Genomic DNA, 22,924 nt, shown 5'->3' with positions numbered 1-22,924 from the left:
TAAAGGAAAAAATAATAATAAAGATACCTGATGTTGGGTGCCTATATGCTCATGCCTGTAGTTCTATTACTCAAGAGACTGAGATCTGAGGATTGTGGTTTGACACCCGCACAGGCAGGAAAGTCCTTGAGACTCTTGTCTCCAATTAACCAAAGAAAGGCAGAAGTAGAGATGTGGTTCAGGTAGTGTTGAGCCAAATAAGAACTTGAAGATTAAGCACAAGCACCAACACCAAAAAAGTCAAACCTGAAAGCCAAGATTTGAAGCTTATGTGCGTCAGTAAATTCTGTACAAATGTTTAAAAGTCCGAAAGATGGAAATCTTAAAACATCTCAGCTCCTAAATAGCTCAGAGAAATATTCAACCTGTAGCTAAAAGCTCACGTTATTTAGCCAAGTTATTCATTATTTGCAGAAAAATGAAAACTTTTTTAATGGGATAAGTTCACTTTGTTTCCTTCACATTTTAACAATAACAGCCTCTTTATAAATAAAAGGATTGAAAGTTATATCTAATTTTTTTTCAGCAGTCTCCCTGGAAAGCTTCAGCTGGGGTAACTACATCAATAGCAATAGCTTTATAGCAGCTCCAGTTACCTGTTTTAAACATGTGAGTATGGAGTTTCTCACCTTATTTTTAAATGCTTAGCCACTGTTTAAATCTGAAGTTTCAGTAACACCTGTCTCATCCTTACAAGGTGTTCATTTATACCTTAAATTGAAAATGTTTTTTTTTTATTAGTTATTACACTTCATTAGTAGCTAAGAACAACTTCTGTTCCTTTTATAAGTAAAACATTTCTGTAAAGAAATTACAAATTGATGGTTGGGGACATAGTTCAGTGGTACAATGCGTACTTGCCTAGAATGTCCAAAGCCTTTATCTCTCTAGCACTGTTTAAAAAGAAAAGGAACTTGCAATTTGAGATGATTGTTTGAAAGTTAAAATTAAACTGGACTATATAAAGTTGCTAAGTTTTTGTGTATCAAAGGAGTTGCATTCTGAGAATAATATGGCTCAATCTAGAAATCACTTAGCATACATGTTATGTAAAGCCAGTAATTCAGAAATAGAATCTTTCTTCCAGTTTTGTCTTGCCAAATATAAAAATCACAGAAAAACAAAACAAAACAAAGAATTAACAGTGATAAGTTACGTGAGCTGAAATAAGTGATCTGTGTAATTAAAAATCACTTAAAGGTTTTTTTTTTTCAGGGCATTTGAAGTAATTCAGAATTATGTCAAAAATACATCTGATAACAAGTACTTTTGTTTTGACTGTGATTCTCTGTAATGTTTTGTAAATTGACTAAAATTGTAATTCACTTTTAAAGATTCTCTTGCTTACTAACTATACCTATATAAGAATAGACAACTTAGGAAATAATGAAAATTTGTTTGTGCTTAATATTTTGTTGATTTAGAACAATAGCATATGAATAAAACTGAGCTTGGTCTCCTGCTGTGGAAATCCAAATAAATTAGTACTCATTGATTACCAGAAGGCGATTTTGATTGAAATCAAGCATATTAATTCAGTGTAGGAATATAAATAGAAGCATGTAATAACATTAGTTTGTTCTGGTTGTTTGTTGTTGTTTTTCGTGAAAGTACAAATCTTGCGGTTAGAGGCATGGCTCAGTTGATAAATTGTCAGCTAGTAAGCAAAATCTTCAGGAACTAAGTTCAAGTCCTGGTCTCAGACTGAAAAAGAAAAGAAAGTACACATGTCAGCAACCTTAGTGCCAACTACTACATCCTGTAGTGTAGAACCTTCAATATTGACCTCAGAGTAAAGTAGTTCATTTGTCTTGGTGTACTTACTTATTATATATATGGCACTGGCAACTTTATTGAGAGCTACAAGTCTGGGAAGGGGGTTGGGTAGCTCAGTGGAAGAGTACTTGCCCAGCATGAGCAGCACTGGCACCACATAAAAGAAGGGGTAAGCCAGGCACTGGTGGCTCACACCTGTAATCCTAGCTGCTCAGGAGGCTGAGATCTGAGGATTGAGATTCAAAACTATCCCAGGGAGGAACATCCATGAGACTCTTATCTCCAATTAACCACCAGAAAATGGGAAGTGGTGCTGTAGCTCAAGTGGTAGAACACTGTCCTTGAGTTGAAGAGCTGAGGGACTGCTCCCAGGCCCAGAGTTCAAGCCCCACGGTCGACAAAAAAAGTAGAAGAAAAAGAAGGGGCTGAGAAGGTGGCTCACTTGGTAGAGTGCTTGCCTTGCATGCATGAGGCCCTAGGTTCAATTCCTCAGCATATCACATAAGCAGAAAAAGCTGGAAGTAGTGTTGTGGCTCAAGTGGTAGAGCACTAGCCTTGAGTTGAAGAGCTGAGGGACAATGCCCAGGCCCAGAGTTCAGGCCCCATGACCAGCAAAAAAGAAGAAAGAGGGTAGGGGAATGTGCAAAAACTACAAGGCAAATGAGTCCTTTTCTCATAGATACTGCCTTCAAGTGGCAGAAGCTCAGAATTAGATGGAGTTCTGAGTCGGAGATCTTCATCTCCAGACTCCTGGAACATTTGTCTCTTGTCTCCAAATGGCCCTTCTCTCTCTTCAGATGTCCTTTTTATGTTTTGAAATCATAAGCCTGGTCAAACCATTTTAAATAAGTAGTCAGGATATGTTAAAATGACTTTCTATCTCCATTAAACTACCCCAAAACCAGAAGTAGAACTCTGGCTCAAGTGGTAGAGCAAAAGAAGCTCAAGGACAGTGCTCAGGCCTCAGGACCAGCACGCGCATACATACACACACACAAATACATAGATAGCTAGAGGGAGAGTGCATTTCAAAGACCTAAAAGCTTATTTAATTTAACATGCTGTATTAAAGTTGTTGCAGCTAGAAGCCAGTGGCTTCCGCCTATAATCCTAGCTTCTCAGGGGGCTGAGATCTAAGGATCACACTTTAAAGCCAGCCTGGGCAGGAAAGTCCATGAAACTCTTACCACCAAAAAACTACTCAGAAAAGTCCTAAAGTGGCACTGTGGCTCAAGTGGTATAGCACTAGCCTTGAGCACAATGAAGCTTAGAGACAGAACCTGGGCCCTGAGTTCAAGACCTTGGCCCAGCAAAAAAAAAAAAAAAAATGTTGCAAGAACATATTACAATTTTATTTTCTACTCTGCTTTTAAAAGAATACTAAAATATTTTATCATAGGACAAGCAATTCTACCCCAAAAACAAATCAGGCCTGCCTATTGGGCTTAAATTTAGGGTAGAGCTGTCTGTGGTCCTACAGTAGGTCTTAACTCTGCAACACACTGAAGACCTAAACATTTTGAAAATATTGTCTCCTTACAATTCTCCTCTATTCTTTTTTGTGAGATAGCTTTTACTAATTTTTTATATAAATTATAAAAACATCATTTAATTGAAAAAGGACTGCAAGGATAAATAGTAATCAGGAAATTGTGATTATGTGCAGCGGGGAATTAGAATAGTAGGATTGGAAGTGATAAGCAAAGAAACTTGCCTAATATTTGGGGCTTTTTTTTAAGGGATAATATTTGTGGGGGTTTTTTCTCATTAAAGCCTCAATTAAACAATGTTATCTTGACCCCACTTATTCCTGTTCCTCTTAGCATTGCTGCCTTCTTATCAAATAGGAAAAGCTTATATTGGTAATTCCTAAGTATGTCTTAGTATACTGAATTTGCTTTGTTATTAATCATTATCTTCATTCAAAGCCATTTGGTTTAAGAAGTCAGACATCCCACTAAACTCTACTTTGTGCTTTAGAGTGATTTTTTTTTTTTTTTTTTTTTTTTGGTCAGTCCTGGGGCTTGAACTCTGGGCCTGAGCACTGTCCTTCAGCTCTTCAGCTCAAGGCTAGCGCTCTACCTCTAGAGTCACAGTGCCACTTCCGACTTTTTCTGCTTATGTGGTGCTGAGTAATCGAAACCAGGGCCTCATGCATGCGAGGCAAACATGCTACCACTGAGCCACCTTCCCAGCTCCAGCTTTAGAGTGATTCTAAATGCTTCTTTTTCAGTAAAGGAGTCAGTGTTAGTGGTTTTTGGCTTTAGGAAATATGCTATCAGGAACTCTGGGAGCAAAAGACGCTGCTTGTGTCATCATCAGCTCAAGTAAGATGATGCCTACTCTAACAGCTCCAGTCTCATCCACTCAAGCACAGGGTAGGAGTCTTTCCCTGATCCTAGAGGATTCTATTGTAAACATAATTTACAAACATACACTGTATGCAATGTGGAAGTAGAGCTATTGTGATTGAAACAGGAATTGTTGGGACAATAGCAGAGCCCTGGCTGCTGGCTTCCTGAATTTAACCCAATCTTTTCTGTAGTAAGGATTCCAGTACTTTCTCTATGTCAGTACTTAGGTATTACTGTGATTAGTACTGAAATCATTGAACACCACCATAGAAATCTTCTTTTTATCATTAAGTTTCTGGGAAGGAAATTTTTGAAAAGTACATCCTAACACTGGATACTTTTTGATAATTGCTGTGAGTAGTTAGTTACTAAGTACAAAAATCTGTGATGGAAATTGAATTCCCATTGTCCTTTAACTTCAGTGTATCTCCTTCAATATCTATGTAATGGTTGCTATCTATCTCTGGGTGGTCACTTTTCAGATCTTTTAAGCATCAAAATTCCCCTATTCCCTTATAAAACATAATTCAGACCTCAGAGCACAGCCATGGTATGAGAAAGTGAACTGAGTATTCCAGCAAGGCAAAGCAGTATTGTCAGACCCTTGATCTTTGGCCCTTGACATCCCTTTCTTAGTAATACATGAGTTGGAAACCACTAAATTAGATAATACTACTTTTAATTAATCTTTAAGCCTGTGGAGGCAACTTTTAAATCTAGTTCACCTAGTCCACCTCATGAAATGAAACAGTTGGTACTTTTCATAATTTATAGTCTTTTTTTAACTCTATTCCTACAAGCAGTATCTATCTATATATACATATATATACCGAAGAAAATCTCCAAAATACTAATATAGTACTATGTTTCACTATGAACATTTTACATATTCATGACACTCACAGATTATTTCTTTCTATTAGTACTTTGGTCTGTATGGAGGGTGAGGGAAATGAGAGACTTATTTATTCCAGGTTGGCCTCAAACTCAACCAAGCAACCCAGGTGGGTCTAGACTCTAGATCTTTCTATCTTATTCTCCTCAGTGCTGAGATTACAGGCAGGCACCACCATGCATTAGTTTATTTTTGAGACAGGAAAGCTTCTATTTGATTGATGTGATGCTGTGTTGTTAACATTGTATAGACTACATTCTTTTAAATTGAAATACTCCTTCCTGTTGTTACCCTTACAAAATCAAGCAAAACATTTATTTCCAAGATATTACAGCATAGGCCATAATGTACTGATATCAAATATACATAAGCTCATACAAAGCTTAACTCTTAGTTTTACCTATATTCACAGATTTAAAGTTTCTACTATTTGGTACCTGAATTTACACTCTTACTACTTGTTGGTACTGTCACTGCTAAAACAAAAATATAATCATTCTTTTCTTCTCCCTTGAAAATTGTAGTTTGACCCTCAGACTTTTCTTTTTTTGTAAAACAGTCTCACTTTGTGGTGGAGGCTAACTTTGAATTTCTTGAGTAATTCAGCTAGATTAGAATTCCTCATCCTCCTGTCTCAGCTTCCCAAGAACTAATTACAGGCACACGCCTCTGTGCCTGGCTATACTATGAATTTGGACCCGAATTTATTGTGCTTCTTTACATTGCCTCAATGTTTTTACCTTAACTGCTGGTATATTCTAATTTTCTTCTTGTACTTAACCTGAATGTCTGCTTTATTTATTTGCAACAAACATCATCCATACATTTTAGATTTTAAGGGCATAAAACCAAAGCCTTCTGTTTGTATACATGCAGTTAGGTTTATAGTAAAATACATCTTTTTTCTCAGATACATGGGGTTTTTGGGGGGGGTTGGGGGGGGTCCCGTCATGGGGCTTGAACTCTGGGCCTGGGCACTGTCCCTCAGCTCTTCAGCTCAAAGCTAGTGCTCTACCACTTGAGCCACGGCGCCACTTCCGGCTTTTTTCTTTTTGCTTATGTGGTGCTGAGGAATTGAACCCAGGGCCTCATGCATGCAAGGCAAGCGCTCTACCACTGAGCCACCTTCCCAGCCCCTCTCAGATACATGTTTATTAGTAGTGTTTTCTAACTAAAATTACTTCTTTTCTCCCATATTCTTGGCTCTGTTGAAAATTGCAAATTGATAATACGATTTTATCCCCAATACAGCTGTATATGGAGTCTTCAGTTCTTCTGCATCTCAGATTGCAGAACTTGTTTAAAATGAAAATATACTGTGTAGTGCTCCATCTAAGTTACTATGAATATTGTCATGAAATAGATTCTAGGAAAGCATTGAGCTTTAATATGAAAGCCACTTGTGTTAGGTTTTAAAGAAATCCTCATTTTAAAAAGTTTTAGCTGAGCAGGATTGCCACACACCATAATTGCAGCGCTCGGAAGGCAGAGGCAGGAGTGCAAGGCAAACCTGTACTACATTGTGAGACGGACTTCGAGTAAAAAAATTAATAGGCAATAAGCACATTTTGCTCAGTGTTGATAGTTCAGGCCTGTAATCCTAGCTACTCAGGAAGCTAAGATCTGAAGAACCACAGTGCAGACAGCCTGATCACACAGAAAAGTCCATGAGGGTTTGTCGACAAAATATCCATCAATAAAAAAAGGACATGGGGCACCTGTGATCCTAGCTACTCAGGAGGATCAGATCTAAGGATCACAGTTCAAAGTCGGCCCATGCAGGAAAGTCTGCGAGACTCTTAACTCCAATAAACTACTCAAAAAAAGCCAGAAGTGACACTGTGGCTTGGGCTAAAGAAGCTCAGGAATGGTGGCATCCAGGCCCAGAGTTCAAGCCCCAGAACTGGCAAAAAAAAAAAAAAAGTGTTGCTAGGGCTTAAAGTTCATAGAGCACTACTAACCTTGAGCAAAAAAAGCTCAAGGACAGCCTAGGCCCTGAGTTAAAGCCCTAAATCAGCCTGGGGGGGGGGGGGGGGGGCGGGAGAGGGGAGGAGAAGAGGGAGAAAAGGCCAGGTGCCAGTGGCTCACACCTATAGTACTAGCTCCTCAAGTGGCTAAAATCTGAGGATCATGGTTCAAAGCCAGCCTCAACAGGAAAATCCATGAAAATCTAATTAACCACCAAAAAACTAGAAGTGGATTAGAAGCAGTTAAATTGGTAGAACTTTAAGCACAAAAAACTTCAGGGACAGTACCTAGACCCTGAGTTCAAGACGCAGGACCTGCACCAAAAAAAAAAAATAAAGGAATTAAATGGGGGAGATTAAGAAATAAAGGAAACAAATAAATCTAGATTATGGTCTTAATTTTTATTTATTTCCTAAAATAGTTTCTGTTTGGGTTTTTTTCTTTTGTTCTGTTTTTATCAATCATGAGGCTTGAAATCTGGGCTGGAGCGCTGTCCCTCAGCTCTTCAGCTCGACTAGCTAGCGCTCTACCACTTGAGCCATAGCACCACTTCTGGTTTTCTGGTTGTTTATTGGAAATAAGAGTTTCACAGCCTTTCCTGCCTGGGCTGGCTTTGAACTGTGATCCTCAAATCTCAGCCTCCTGAGTAGCTACAGGTGTGAGCTGCTGGTGCCCTGTTTGTGGGGGGGGGGGGGTTGGGGGGGGTCTCTAAATATTTTTTTAGAATCTCTTGAGCAATTTTTTAAATATTTATGGACTATTTTAATTCTTTCAAATTAGTGGTCTCTGGGCTGGGATATAGCTCAGTGGCAAAGTGCAAGTGTAACATCTTAGGTTCAATCCCCAGTACCAAAAAAAAAGACCCAGAAAAAAAAGTGGAAAAAAAAAAAAATGCAATGTTGCTTAGTGGCAGAATGCTTGCCTAACATGCATAAAGCCCTGGGTTCAATTCCTCAGTACCACATAAACTGAAAAAGCCAGAATTGGCACTGTGGCACCAGTGGTAGAGCACTATCCTTGAGCACAGAGAGGCTCAGGGACAGTGCCCAGGCCCTGAGTTCAAGCCCCAGGACTGGCAAAAAAAAATAGGCACCAGTGGCTCATACCTATAATTCTAGCAACTTAGGAGGCTGAGATCTGAGGATCACAGTTCAAAGCCAGCCTGGGCAGAAAAGTCCTTGAAACTTATCTCCAATAACCACCAGAAAACCAGAAGTGGTGCTGTAGCCCTATGGTCTCTGCTCCTGCTTCCCCCCCCCCCCCCCGTGTGTGTGTGTGTGTGTGTGTGTGTGTGGTGTGTGTTGTGTGTAAGCACATTTTCTCATCTTTAATCATGTATCTTATGTAGCCCATTTTTCTTTTGTGCTCTAACTGTACTCCTCGTGTCCCGCCACCAGCCCTATGGTCTCTGCCACCCTCCCCCATGCGTGCGTGCGTGCGTGCGTGCGTGAGTGCGTGCGTGCGTGCGTGCGTGCGTGTGTGTGTGTGTGTGTGTAAGCACATTTTCTCATCTTTAATTATGTATCTTATGTAGCCCATTTTTCTTTTGTGCTTTAACTGTACTCCTTGTGTCCGCCACCAGCCCAAAAAGACAGACTCTAGTATCTGCTTGAAAAGTGAATGGACTTCCTTGAAAGAGTGGGAATTTTTTTTTAATCTGTTTTTGCTACTTGCTGATTCCATTGAGCAGTATATAGGAATCCTAATCTTTTCCTAGGTAGGTTTGTTTGTGAGGGAAATGTTTGTTGTTTTCAGGGGGAGTGGTATTCTTTTGTTGGTTTTTTTGTTGTTTGTTTTTGGGGACACTGGAATGGGAACTCAGTGCCTCGTGTTTGGTAGGCTGGCACTCTGTACCACTTTTGAACCCTGCCTCTAGCCCTTTTTGCTGTAATTATTTTTCAAGTATCATCTTGCTTTTTTTCTTGGGCCAGCCTGAAATCCCAATACTATCTACACTTCCTGTGTAGCTAGGATAGCAAGTGTGTGCCCCATGTCCAACTGGTGATACAGATGGAATATCCCAAATTTTTTTTTCAGGCTGAATTTGAACTGCTGTAGTTCCATCTTAATTTTTTTTTTGGGGGGGGGGGGGCGTCCAGTTGTGGGGCTTGAGCTCTGGGCCTGGGCGCTGTCCCTCAGCTCTTCAGCTCAAGGCTAGCGCTCTACCACTTGAGCCACAGTGCCACCCCTGGCTTTTTTCTTCTGTGGTGCTGAGGAATCGAACCCAGGGCCTCGGGCATGCAAGGCAAGCGCTCTACCACTGAGCTGCCTTCCCAGCCCAATCCATCTTAATTTTTGAAGAAACTAGAATTAGAGGCATGAGCCACCACACCTGGCTTCTAGCTGATTTTTTTATAATGTTTTCTTTTATGATCAAATGTTATTTTATCTTTCTCACAAGATACATTTTAGTAATCATATACCTGTTAGTCTTAAGGTTCTTTTTCTTTTTTAATTTTATTGTCAAAGTGATGTACAGTGGGGTTACAGTTACATATGTAAGGTTAGTGAGTACATTTCTTGTCAGATTTCCCCCCACACCTCATTTTTCTCCCACTTTCTCTCCCCTACATCTCCTCCCCCAGTCTTAATGGCTTTTTATATGCTTGCCATATTATAGTGATAAATTCTTCCTATGTTTCCTATGTACAAGTTCAGGTCTAGCTTCTGCCCATTCATACATTTTGTTAATAATAAAGACTAGATTTATCAAAAGCTATAAATTGACAGCTTTGTGGAGAAAAATCTTTTTATCTCCACCCTAAACTTTGTATGTGCCCTCAACAGCCTCAGCACCAGCAGTCTGGTCTATTGAACTATTTAGGAATGTTCTTATACTGCAGAAAGTCCTCCTGCCCCCTTCTTTTCTTACAAATAGGTAGAGGTTATACATTTGTCCTCCTTCCCCCTTATTTTCTTACAGGCAGATAGGTAAAGGTTATCATACATTTGTGTTGGGGCCCCCACAGCCCCCCTCAGATTTGGATTTGGCCATGTCCTACAGGACCTGATGACAGCTTACCTTGCAGGGAAGGAGAGTCGCTCCCAGATAGTTCTCACGAGTGGCCCTGGAGCAGGAAGTGGTGGAGCAGATCTTCCTTGTTTGGGAGGAGCCTGAGGTGGACCTCGCCTCCTGAGTCTGGAAGGTAAATTTGTTGTTACCTGTAAATGATGGTTCTGCTAGTTCATGCTATGCCAATCCAGACTTTCAAAGGTGTCCCTCCTGCCAGCAAGAGAAGACGGATGACTTGGATGAAGATGGCTGTGAAGCCCTGGGTCATTTAGTCTTCCACATTTATGAATCCTCATTTTCAACAAAAGGGCAGTTATATCTATGAATATAATCACCTTATTTCAACACATTGAGCACATACTATGCTATAACTGGTGCTCTTGTTGATGTTTTTCTTTCTTAATTGTTTTCTTAGAGCAAACCATATGGATTGGTTTAAGAGGGCCTAGCAGAACCACAACCTTACAGGCAAGAACAAATGTCACTTTCTGCTACTTTCTCCTATACCAATCCAGACTATAGGGACCAAAACATAAGATTTCCTACTCAAGTGAACGTTAAACTTAGGAGAGCATATTGACATGTTGTTTCTTTAATGAAATGTGACTAAAACTTAATTTCCTCCAAACAAATGCTAAGGCTTTCCAAAAAAATGACAGATTATTATACCTAGCTCAAAAAGGAGTCCTGTGTGCCAAATTTACCTAGCACTATATCCACCTCATCCCTAGCTTGGCAGTGTAACCATGCCTCTTCTCAATGAAAAATAAACCCAGCTCTCAGATTGGGCAGTCAAGCAGAGAGGAATGGGTGCCCTACTTCAATTTAATGTAATTTTGTACATACATGTAGCTGCATCTATATGTTCAAATTGGTCTTTCTCATAGAAATGAACATGTGGTCTTCGTATTGATGTATGTTAGCTTAGTCTTTGTTACCTATATTCATTGAAGCCTCTTCTTTTCTGTTTATATCTGCTGGCAATAGGGATAGCCTTATAGTAAGAATAACATAGGGGGAGGTAGCAGAACCTGAGGGGTCCACTCTTCAAATTTACAAAAGAAAGGTAGCCATAAAAGAGGTTTTGGTGGTGGTGGTGATTTTATTTTTCTTTTTGTTTTTATACAACTTATAGAGCTAGGTGATATATCTTCTTTCCCAGAATCACTAATACTTGAGATAGGGTATATCTCAAGTATTAAGATAAAGTCATTCATTGCTTTACTACTCAAAGAATAGCTACTGATAAGTTCTATCTAGTTTCTAGACTTGCCTTAGTCAAAAATTACTTGGCATTCTCTTCCTTTCCTTATGAAATTCCACAAATTATTGAAAGAGCAGGAGATAAATGTTGTTCCAGAAGACTAGCCTGTTCTATAACTATCCACCAAAGTATTAAGGGACCAGAGGAGGCATTTCCAGTTTCCAAATTGGCTATTTCTTGTAACTTGAATGTCTTACGTTTTCTTTTCAGTATTTTCAACCTTTATGTATGTACCTAAATTCACTTAATTTGCTACTGCTTAAACTCTAGATAATTGTGAATTGTCTTGTGGTTTAAGGACCAAAATATGAAAGTGGTAATTTGGGAACATGTATGTTGGAAAATCCCCTTGTGATGCTCCTACAGTCAGTTTTCTGAATCCCCCCCTCCCCCCCTTTAACCATTTGGTGTGAAGGCTGCTGGTTACCGATTCATTATAGTAAAAACCAATTATAGTAATTCTTGCCTTGGAAATGTTAAAGTAAGAAGTTATTTAACAAGCCAGCTGCTGGTGGCATGCCTGTAATCCTAGCTACACAGGCTGAGATATGAGGATCATGGTTCAAAAGCCAGCCTAAGCAGGAAAATGTCTGTGAGACTCTTATCTCCATTTAACCACCAGAAAACTGAAAGTGGTGCTGGGGCTCAAAGTGATAGCCTGCTAGCCTTGAGCAAGAAAGCTCAGGGACAGCATCCAAGCCCTGAGTTCAAGCCCCATAACTGACAAGAAGAGAAATTATTTAACAGTTTACTCTTGATACTCAACCTCTCACAGGTCTTCGCCTCCACCTTTTTAACTTTTAACTTACCTCGTGCTTTTCATGTTTGTTGAAGTACACTGTATTTACATTCTATGAGTTTAATTGCTATTTAAAATGTAGTAGCTAGATTTTATTTCTTCATGTTGGAAACCTCATTGCTAATTGGAACAGTTTTTCTTTCTGCTGTTTGCCCACATCTTAAAGTTAAGTGTATCCATTCAATGCACCAAAATGCCAACCTTCTCACTTCAGCTTTATCCTGTGCAGTTGAATTTTGTAATTCAGCTTTTAGAAAAATGGATTTTTACATATTATAGTAGGTCTGTTGAATTTTGAATTTGACATGGATCTAATATATGAAATTTTATCTTCATCTTGAGTATGACATTGGCTTTTTCCAAATAGAGTCTGTACGAGGGAGAGGATCAGTTATAAGTTTAGAGAAAAATAGATTAAAAAGGTGGTTTTGCTTCATTATTGTTATTGATAATAATACTTAATTTTTAATACATCTAGGCTTTATGTTAATAAGACAGTAACCTAATAATTCTTGTATGACAGGCACCTATGGGGACCTGCTGGGGTGATATATCAGAAAATGTGAGAGTAGAAGTTCCCAATACAGACTGCAGCCTGCCTACCAAAGTCTTCTGGATTGCTGGAATTATAAAACTAGCAGGTGAAAGCATGCATGATGACTTCCTGGAAAATACTAATAATAACTAACTTTTCATAAAAGAGCATGTTTATAAATGTTGCAAGCATTCCCAAATGATATGATGATCAAATTTGTATCTACAAAAAAGCAAACTAGGGCTGGGAAGGTGGCTCAGTGGTAGAGCACTTGCCTTGCATGCCTGAGGCCCTGGGTTAGATTCCTCAGCACCACATAAGCAAAAAGAAAAAAGCCGGGGGCTGGGAAGGTAGCTCAGTGGTAGAGCGCTTGCCTTGCATGCTCGAGGCCCTGGGTTCAATTCCTCAGCACCACATAAGCAAAAAGAAGAAAAGCCGGAAGTGGCGCTGTGGCTCAAGTGGTAGAGCGCTAGCCTTGAGCTGAAGTGCTGAGGGACAGCACCCAGGCCCAGAGTTCAGGCCCCAGGACTAGACCAATAAATAAATAAACAAACCATGGGAATATGTCAAGACTTGGCTTAAAGTAGTAAAGCACCAGCCTAACAAGTGTTAAAGCTCTGAGTTCAAACTCTTAATAGTGCTAAGAAGGAAAAAAATGTAAAAACAACTTTTAGTTCCCTGGCCAAATGATAGAAAGCTAGCTTTGAGCAAAAAAAGGCTCAGGGACAGCACCCAGCCCCTGAGATCAAGCCCCAGGAGACAGACACACATGGCCAGGATACTGTTTTCAGCTATTGATGAGCTTTACCATACACTGCAAAACAAATGTTGTATTGGTCCCTAATGTAAATATTTTGCTCTGAAGCTAGTTTGTGCTCATGCAGCATGTTCTTAGGACTCTTCGAAGAATGTACCAAGCTCTGTAATGTGTAATATTCAGTTCAATCATCAAACTTTTCCTTGAAATGTTTTCCTGAATATATCAGTATTCTCCATATGTTTATATTCTCAACATTCTGATTTAAAATAGTTTGTATCCTAGATGTCTTAAGTCCTTTGCACTTAAAGATCCTTTGCTCTAAAGATTAATACATTTAATGTCCAAAGATTGTTTTTTACTCTTTTACATTTCTGCTATGTCTAATTGCATTATGTCTTTTTAAGTCACTTCGCCATTGTGGAGAGGTAAGCTTTGTGTTAATCATAAACTAGTTTACCAATAAGTCACAAACCAATAAGTTCTACAAATTTTAAAACTAAAGATTTAATACTATAAAGTTTAATCATAAACGTTAATGCAAGAAAATGCTAATAACTGAACTTGGTGCCTTGCCTGAAATTCATTTATTGGCCCTTGTTTTATTCCACTAAAGGCCTTATATTAAACCTAAACTGGGACTGGAGGCATGGCTCACTCAAATGGTAAAGCACTAGCTTACCTACCACCATGAGGCTCAAAGTTTAATCCCCAGTACTGTTTTGTTTTTGCGCTTTTTTACTTAAGATTTGTTAAATTATAAACAAAATATATACTTTTTGTTTTCCCTAGGAAATAAAAGCCCCCTATTTACCTAGGACATTAAGTGCTGTCAAATATGTATATTTGTATTCATTGAACTTTTACTTAGCATTTTTCAATCTGATCTACAAATACGAAAAACTTAGATTCTCAAAGTAGCCATATCCAGATTATAATTGGCTATCTAATCAGCTGGATAAGATGATTTCTTTGTAATATATTTAAACTAGGTTTCTGTCACATACGGGATTGTACTAATACCAAAACCTTCTGTTGCACTGGGCACCAATGTTACATTCTAGCTACTCAGGAGGCTGAGCTCTAAGGATTCTAATCCTAATCCTAAACTCGTCCTTGCAAAGAAATCTAAGAGACTCTCATCTCCAGTTAATCAGAAAAAAAAAAAAAAAAACTGCAAATAGAGATGTGGCTCAAGTGGTAGAGCACCAGCCATGAGTAAAAAAGCTGAGCCTAAAATTGTGGATAAAATTGGAATGCATTCAAAGGAGAAGCCATGCTCAAAAAACATTTGAACTAATTGAACTGAACAGTGTTTCTCAAAGTTTGGTCCATATTCCGGGAACTAGTGGCTTATACTTGTATTTCTAGCTACTCAGGAGGCTGAGATCTGGGAATTGTAGTTCAAGGCCAGGCCAGGCAGAAAAGTCCAGGAGATTTTTATGTCCTATCAACCATCAAAAACAGCCAGAAGTAGAGCTGTGGCTCAAGTGCTAGAGCCCTAAGCCTTGAGCACAAAAAAAGCTCAGGGAGGGGCTGGGAAGGTGGCCCAGTGGTAGAGTGCTTGCCTTGCATGCATGAGGCCCTGGGTTCAATTCCTCAGCACCACATAAGCAGAAAAAGCCGGAAGTGGCGCTGTGGCTCAAGTGGTAGAGTGCTCACCTTGAGCTGAAGAGCTGAGGGACAGCACCCAGGCCCAGAGTTCAAGCCCAGGACTGGCAAAAAAAAAAAAAAAAGCTCAGGGACAGCACGGAGATCCTGAGTTCAAGCCCCAAGACTGAAATAATTTTAAAAAAAAAAAAAATGTTTGGTCCACGGGGACTTGATGTGAGTGTAAAATCTAGAATGGGGCCACTCTCTGTAACTAACAAGCTCTGCAGGTGGTTCTGCAGAGGACAGTAAAGATTGACAACCACTACTACTTCTTTGTTTTTCTGTTTTCTTATTTAGTGATTGATTTGTTGGTTTTAGGTTACAATGCCCTTTTAAGATATGAAGGATTTGAAAATGATTCTGGTCTAGACTTCTGGTGCAATATATGTGGTTCTGATATCCATCCAGTTGGTTGGTGTGCAGCCAGTGGAAAACCTCTTGTTCCTCCTAGAAGTAAGTGGCTTATTCACCCCTACAGTGACTCGAAACATATCTCACACATAATAACCTTAAGGTAATATAGACATTAATATTTTAACAGATAATTTATTAAATACTTCTACTTTCTGCTAAAGCATAATTGGTTATTTTCTTTTATTTTAGCTATTCAACATAAGTATACAAACTGGAAAGCTTTTCTTGTAAAAAGACTTACTGGTGCCAAAACACTTCCTCCAGATTTCTCACAAAAGGTAAAAGCAGGATCTTGTTTATAAAGGATTGGAAAAAAAAAAAAAGGATTGAAGAGCGCTTAAGGAACTGTAATTTCATAAACTGAATAATCTATGTTAAAATATTTTTGACAGTATAGTGTTAAAATTATTTGAAAAATCCTGTCATGAATTTCAAACAGGTTTTGTCTGCTTGAATTTGAAGGTCTCAGAGAGTATGCAGTATCCTTTCAAACCTTGCATGAGAGTAGAAGTGGTTGACAAGAGGCATTTATGTCGAACGCGGGTAGCAGTGGTGGAGAGTGTAATTGGAGGTAGACTGAGGCTAGTATATGAAGAGAGTGAAGACAGGACGGACGACTTCTGGTGCCATATGCACAGCCCCTTAATCCATCACATCGGTTGGTCTCGAAGCATAGGTCATCGTTTCAAAAGATCTGGTAAGCAGCTACCACAAACTTCCTATTGAAAGTATCCAAGAGGATGAACTTTACTACTTGGTTATTTTTCTCAGCAGAAAAGCATAGACCAAAAATAACATTTGAGTTGTTCAGGCTGCTTATTCTATTTTAATTAGAAAAAGTTCATACCATATTAGTCCTTTTAGTGTTCCTTCATGTTCCCGACTCTTGCCTCAATTTAAGAATAAGGCACTTTTATGTGGGAGGCCCTGTGTTTGGTCTCTAGCACCACAAAGTAATAATAGCAATGATTTTAGTCAAATAGCAATTGTCTTCATTTTCTTATCCAGTCCATTTGCAAGACACAGAGATAAGTTTCCACTTAATCAAAATGGAAAGATTAAGTGTGGCTAGACTTGATATTAGACAGATTAAAACATACTTCTATACTGGTAATTACCAATTGTAGAATTCTCAGCATTATGAATAGCTGGTGTATATCTAATAGCATATGCACATGTCAACCAGTGCTATTTATTCAACATATATATAAAAGGCATGTCTTTTTGCCATGTTAAAGCATTAGATTCCTTGTGAGTTTGAAGCCTTCAAAGAAATGTGGTTTTTGGTCTTCTCACAAATGCTGACAGATTAGTATGTAACTTTTCCTTGTAGATATTACAAAGAAACAGGATGGACATTTTGATACACCACCACATTTATTTGCTAAGGTAAGAAGTTTTTATAAGAACCCTCATGTATAAATTAAGTTTGAAAGAGGGTTGTGGGTTTGTTCCTAAAATGATAGAAATCACAATTGCATATGTTTACTATAAAGGATTAAGACCTTATAATTCATAGCTGTCATTGATCTATTATAATTACTTTTTAATTATTTGATCCTTTATTCTCTAATAGAAGTTTGAGTTTCAGTATTAGGTAGGTAGGAATAGGCATCAGTAGACATTTCAAGTTGGTAAAAGTTTGATTACTAAAATCACAACATTTATAACAGTACATGTGCTTTCATATAATTCTTTAGGTAAAAGAAGTAGACCAGAGTGGAGAATGGTTCAAGGAAGGAATGAAATTAGAAGCTATAGACCCATTAAATCTTTCTACAATATGTGTCGCAACCATTAGAAAGGTAAGAGAATATGTATTAAAATATAGAAATCAAATTTGTAGGAATTTTAATAAGCAAGTAAAATTACAGAATTATTTTTAATAAATAGAATGAGTTGCATACAGCGTTCATTGTAACAAAGAAAGTGTGACTCTTCCAGAGGGGGAAAGTTACTACAAGTTTCAGATCTCTTGGGGAAAGCAGAGGTATTACAGGCACTAAGTGTTTTTACTATTTTTTTTTTTTTTTGGCTGGTCCTGGGGCTTGAACTCAGGGCCTGGGTACTATCTCTAAGCTTCTTTTGCTCAAGGAAAGCACTCTACCACTTATACCACAGTGCCACTTCCAGCTTTTTTGAGGAATTTATTGGAGATAAGAGTTTCATAGACTTTCCTGCCTGGGCTGGCTGCAAACTACAATCCTCAGATCTCAGCTTCCTGAGTAGCTAGGATTACAGGCATGAGCCACCAGCACCTGGCTATATTAAGTACAAAAAAAAAAAAAAATCCCTGAAGAAATTGTTCATACTTTGATATCTCAAACTGCCATGTAACTGTCGGAGATAGCTTGGTCCAGAAAGACATTTTGAAGACACTAATAATAAACAGCATCCAACTAGTCACTACTGTGGCTATCACTATTTCTCAAATATACTACAATAACTAGAAGCCTTTTCTAATGATATTAGGGAAATTAAAGCATTTGATGCAAAATAACTACTTCCTGAGGCTCTTTGAAGAAGGATCAAGGGAGCCAGACCAGTGGCTCACTCCTATAATCCTAGCAACTCAGGAAACTGAGACTTGGGAGGACTGAAGTTCATAGCCCATCAGACAAAAGCATTAGACTTTTAACTCTTATTTACTAGCAAAAGCCAGGCTTGGAGGCATGGTTCCAGTGATAGAGCACATGCCATGAGCAAGAAATCCAGAGAGGTTTTTTTGGGTTTTGGGGGGCCCTGGGAACTGTCCCTCAGCTCTTCACCTCAAGACTAGTGTTCTACCACTTGAGCCACAGTGCCATTTCTAGCTTTTTCTGCTTATGTAGTGCTGAGGAATTGAACCCAGGGCCTCATGCATGCAAAGCAAGCACTCTTATCACTGAGCCACCTTCCCAGCCCCGAGTTTAATAAAAAGAAAAAAAAAAAAAAATAGCCTGGACTCTTGGCAGACAAAGACAGATATTTTTTATATGACATGTCAAGATAGTCATTTGGGGGGCTGGGAAGGTGGCTCAGTGGTAGAGCGCTTGCCTTGCATGCCTGAGGCCCTGGGTTCGATTCCTCAGCACCACATAAGCAAAAAGAAAAAAAAGCCAGAAGTGGCGCTGTGGCTCAAGTGGTAGAGCGCTAGCCTTGAGCTGAAAAGCTGAGGGACAGTGCCCAGGCCCAGAGTTCAGGCCCCACGACCGGACCCAAAAAAAAAAAAAAAAAAAGTCATTTGGATCTGCAACCTTTATTTGCTGAAAAATATCCTGAGGAGAAAGAATCTTGATTTAAACTACTTCTGGCCAAACATACCCCAGTACAGAATTGTAACAAGACAAGTTTATCTTCATTTTCCTTTTTATGATTTTTGTTCTTGGTAGAACTTTATTTCTTCTTTTTTCTTCTCCTTTTCATATGAAGGGTTCTCAGTTCTTAGAATCAGGATTCCTTAGGGAACTTTGAAAAGTACAGGTAGCTAGCTAATCCTCTTACCCTTTATTCTAATTTAATCAGTCTAGGTTTGAACTTAAGCACTGGCATTTTTTTAAAGGCAGGTCATTTTTTTTTAATATATATTTTTTATTGTAAAGATACTGTACAGAAGGGTTACAGTTACATGAGCAAGGTAATGAGTCCATTTCCTGTTGAGCATTGTTACCCCCTCTTTTGTTTTTCCCCTAGCATCCCTTCCCTCCTCACCTCCTAACTCCTAGGCAGGTCATTTTCATGGACAGTGATGGTTAAGAATCAGTAATTCAAAAGGAAATGTAATCACTACCTGACTTATGTAATTGTAACCCCTCATTATATCACCTTTACAATAAAATTTTAAAAATTAAAAAAAGAACCAATAGTCCAAGGCCAGGCATAGTGGTATGTTCCTGTAAAACTCAAAAGGCAGAGATCAAAAGGATTGTAATTTGAAACCAGCCTAGGTAAAAAATTAGCAAGGCCCACCCATTTCAATCACAAACCAGGCCTGGTAGTGGCACCTATAATCCTAGCTTCACAGAAGACCATTGGTGGGATACCACAGTCAGGCCACTGGAAGTGGCACTGTGGCTCTAGTGGTAGAGCATTAGCATTGAACAAAAGAATCTCAGGAACAGCGCCCAGGCCCTGAGTTCAATTCTTAGGCCAGCCCAGGGCATAAACATAAGACTCTTTCAAAAAGTTAAAGCAAAAAAAAAAAAAAGCCTATGGGTACACATGAAGACCAAGGCAAGATAATCAGCAGTCTGGTCACAGAAAAATATAAAACAAGAAGGGGAAAAAAAACACTGGTTCAGAATCTACTTGTGTAACAGTATAACTTGATATTTGAATTACAGCACAACTTAGAGCTGAAGCCAAAAGAATTGAGTTACAATAAATGCATGTCCTGTGTGCCTGTATTCATGGCAACACAGGTAGACAGGACTGACTCCAAATCCTGTTCCTTCCTGTTTACCCCACAGAAACCACCTGATAAGGTTTAAAATACACATTTTCATGTCCTACTGTAGACCTGTGTAATTAGAATCACAAGAAATATCCAGAAATCTGTACTTGCCTTTAAAAAAACAAAAAAAGAAAGTAAAAGCAAAAAATTCTCCAAGTGGATGGGCACGGGTGGCTCAAGCCTACAATCCTAGCTACTCCGGAGGCTGAGTTCTGTGGATCTCAATTCAAAGTCAGCCCAGGCAGGAAAGTTCCCATGAGACTTTTACCTCCAATTAACCATTCAAAAACCAGAAGTATAGCTGTTGCTCAAAGTGTTAAGAGCACTAGCCTTGAGCATAAAAGCTCAGGGACAGCACACAGGCCCTAAGTTCAAGACCCACAACCTACCAAAAAAAATTCTCCAGGTAGTTGGGAAGTAATGCCATCAGAACATAATCTGCTCTGGAGAAATGAAAATGAAATGATGTCCCAGTGAGCAGCATATCAGGTGTCAGAGAAGAAATTATGATCATAACTACTTTTGTTTTGAACTTTAAAAAGTTTGTAGCCAGGCATTGGTGGCTCACACCTGTAAATCCTAGCTACTCAGAAGGCTGAGATCTGAGGATCACAGTTCAAAGCCAGCCCAGGCAGAATAGTCACTGTGAGACTCTCATCTCAAAGTAACCACTGAAAAACTGAAGTCACATTGTGGCTCAAGTGGTAGAGTGCTAGCCTTGAGCACAAAAAAGCTTAGGGACAGCACCCAGGACCTGACTTCAAGCCCTACAACCAACAAAAAAAAGTTTGTAGTCTTGGGCTGGTGGGGTGCCTTAAGCCCACTAGCACCTTACAGTCATAAGGTCCTAAATTCAGTCTTCAGTATCACAAACATAATACTATTAATAATGAAAAAAGTTTACAGTCTTGAAACAAAAGTAAGATGTGTCAGGCACCAGTGGTTCCTGCCTGTAATCCAAGCTACAGAAGAGGCTGAAAGCTGAATATCTAGATTCAAAGCCAGCCTGAGCAGATAAACCTGTGTGAGATTCTTATCTCACTAGCAAAATACCAAAGTGGAAATGTGAGTCAAGTGGTAGAGCACCAGCCTTGAGTGAAAAAATCCAAATGAGAGTACAGGTACCTCTGTTCAAGACTCCATGCCTAGCATACACACAACCCCCAAAAATACAAAGATCAAGTTGAAAGCTCAAAAGCTTGGGAAAGGGTAGAGAGTGTGGCTCAGTGGTAGAGTGCTTGCTTAGCATACATGAAGCCCTGGGTTCTATTCCTCACTACCACATGAACAGAAAAAAACTGGAAGTGGTGCTGTGGCTCAAGTGGTAGATCGCTAGATTTGAGCTGAAGAGCTCAGGCCCAGAGTTCAAACCACATGGCTGTCAAAAAAAAAAAAAAAAGGCTTGGGAAAATGATAATGCTCCATCAGAAGGAAAGAAAGAAAGAAAGGTATGAACTGAGTTAAGACTTAGCTTCAGTCTTTAACAGACACAGATATGCTCAGATCTCTTGAGATATTGCTGTTGAATCTTGGCTTGTTTTTTGTATACACTACAGTTTACATGGGTTTTTAGTATAGCTTCTATTCTTTTTTTTGTCAGTCGTGCGGCTTGAACTCTAGGCCTGAGTGCTATCCCTCAGCTCTTCAGCTCAAGGCTAGCACTCTACCACTTGAGCCACAGTGCCACTTCTAGTTTTCTGGTGTTTAATTGGAGATAAGAGTCTCACGGACTTTCCTGCCCGGGCTGGCTTTGAACCATGATCCTCAGATCTCAGCCTCCTGAGTAGCTAAGATTGCAGGCATGAACCACTGATACCTGGCTATATAGCTTAGCTTCTATCCTTGAACATTATTCAATAAAAACGCATTTCTCTACCAGGCACTAGTGGCTCACACCTGTAATCCTAGTTCAGGACACTGAGATCTGAGGATTCTAGACTCAAAGCCAGCCTAGGCAGGAAAGTCTATGAGACTCTTATCTCCAATTAGACTCTTTATCTCCAATTAACCACCCAAAAGTCTGGAAGTGGAGCTGTGGCTCATGTGGTACAGTGCTGGCCTTGAGCACAAAAGGTCAGGGACAGCACCCAACCCCTGTGCTCAAGCCCAGGGACCAGCATTAAAAACAAAAAAATGAGAAGGAGAAGCATTTCTCATGAAGTATCCAGGCTTTTTTCTAATAATGGAATCTAATTTCAAGTACTTGGATTCTCTTAATTTAAAAGGTGCTGGCTGATGGATTCCTGATGATCGGGATCGATGGCTCAGAAGCAGCAGATGGATCTGACTGGTTCTGTTACCATGCAACCTCTCCTTCTATTTTCCCTGTTGGTTTCTGTGAAATTAATATGATTGAACTTACTCCACCAAGAGGTACATCCGGTGTAAACACTGAGCCTTACCCTTGCTATCTTCTTACATGGTGTCTCTTTACATTTAACACAGCCTGACATTTTCTTTTTCTGTGGGTTTATGGAACATGTATGTATATGCAGATTAAACATACCAAATCTAGATTGCTATGAAAACACCAAATACTGTACCTACCTAGCTTTAGTAAGCTTTATTAGTGTGGAATTTTTTTTCTGAGCATCTGTGCAATATTCAGGGAGACTGCAGGGGTCTCAGGGATCTCTTTTATTGATACTTAGATTTTGAGGGAAAGAACTTACCTTCCTAGATGTGGTGGCTTTTTAAGAAGCTTTTTTTTTTTTTTTTTTTTTTGCATACTTGAAGCAATTCTCATGGCCTAACTAGTGGTTTTTCTAAGTTCAGTGTCTTAGTCAAAGATTTTTCTTAAGGTGGAATGATAGTAAAACAAAACAAGTTTTATTAAAATATTTACTCATCTAGTTTTCTTTCCCAAATATAAAAAAAGAAGAAGAAAAACTATGAATGTAGCCTATTATGTGCTAGGTTGTCGTAAAACAAAGAATTAAAAAGTGAGTCTTCGGCTGAGGTGGCTCAGTGGTAAAACTCATAGCAAGCACAAGGTACTGGGTTTGATCCTCAGTACCACAAAAGCAAGTCTACCCTTTTTATAGTAAGAATAGAGGAGAGCCAC

At 39.1% G+C, this 22,924-nt stretch overlaps 1 protein-coding gene across 12 annotated transcripts in view; it reads left to right on the top strand.

Annotated features, from left to right (window-relative positions):
• Positions 1–22,924, top strand: part of Mbtd1 (mbt domain containing 1) — a 66,365-nt gene that overhangs the window by 29,372 nt on the left and 14,069 nt on the right. For 11 of the 12 annotated variants that reach the window (XM_042671596.1, XM_042671605.1, XM_042671578.1 and 8 more), the window contains 8 exons: positions 527–609; positions 12,593–12,710; positions 15,333–15,467; positions 15,618–15,706; positions 15,891–16,125; positions 16,762–16,817; positions 17,129–17,233; positions 22,086–22,233. In XM_042671596.1, coding sequence (XP_042527530.1) covers positions 527–609; positions 12,593–12,710; positions 15,333–15,467; positions 15,618–15,706; positions 15,891–16,125; positions 16,762–16,817; positions 17,129–17,233; positions 22,086–22,233 — 969 coding nt within the window. The remainder of the gene's footprint in view (positions 1–526; positions 610–12,592; positions 12,711–15,332; positions 15,468–15,617; positions 15,707–15,890; positions 16,126–16,761; positions 16,818–17,128; positions 17,234–22,085; positions 22,234–22,924) is intronic. The other variant, XM_042671538.1, reaches the window with a different exon arrangement.

The sequence above is a fragment of the Dipodomys spectabilis genome, unplaced genomic scaffold (assembly GCF_019054845.1).
Source record: "Dipodomys spectabilis isolate Male_0828 unplaced genomic scaffold, ASM1905484v1 ptg000018l, whole genome shotgun sequence".
Taxonomy (NCBI): domain Eukaryota; kingdom Metazoa; phylum Chordata; class Mammalia; order Rodentia; family Heteromyidae; genus Dipodomys; species Dipodomys spectabilis.
This window is presented reverse-complemented; position numbering and strand designations above follow the sequence as displayed.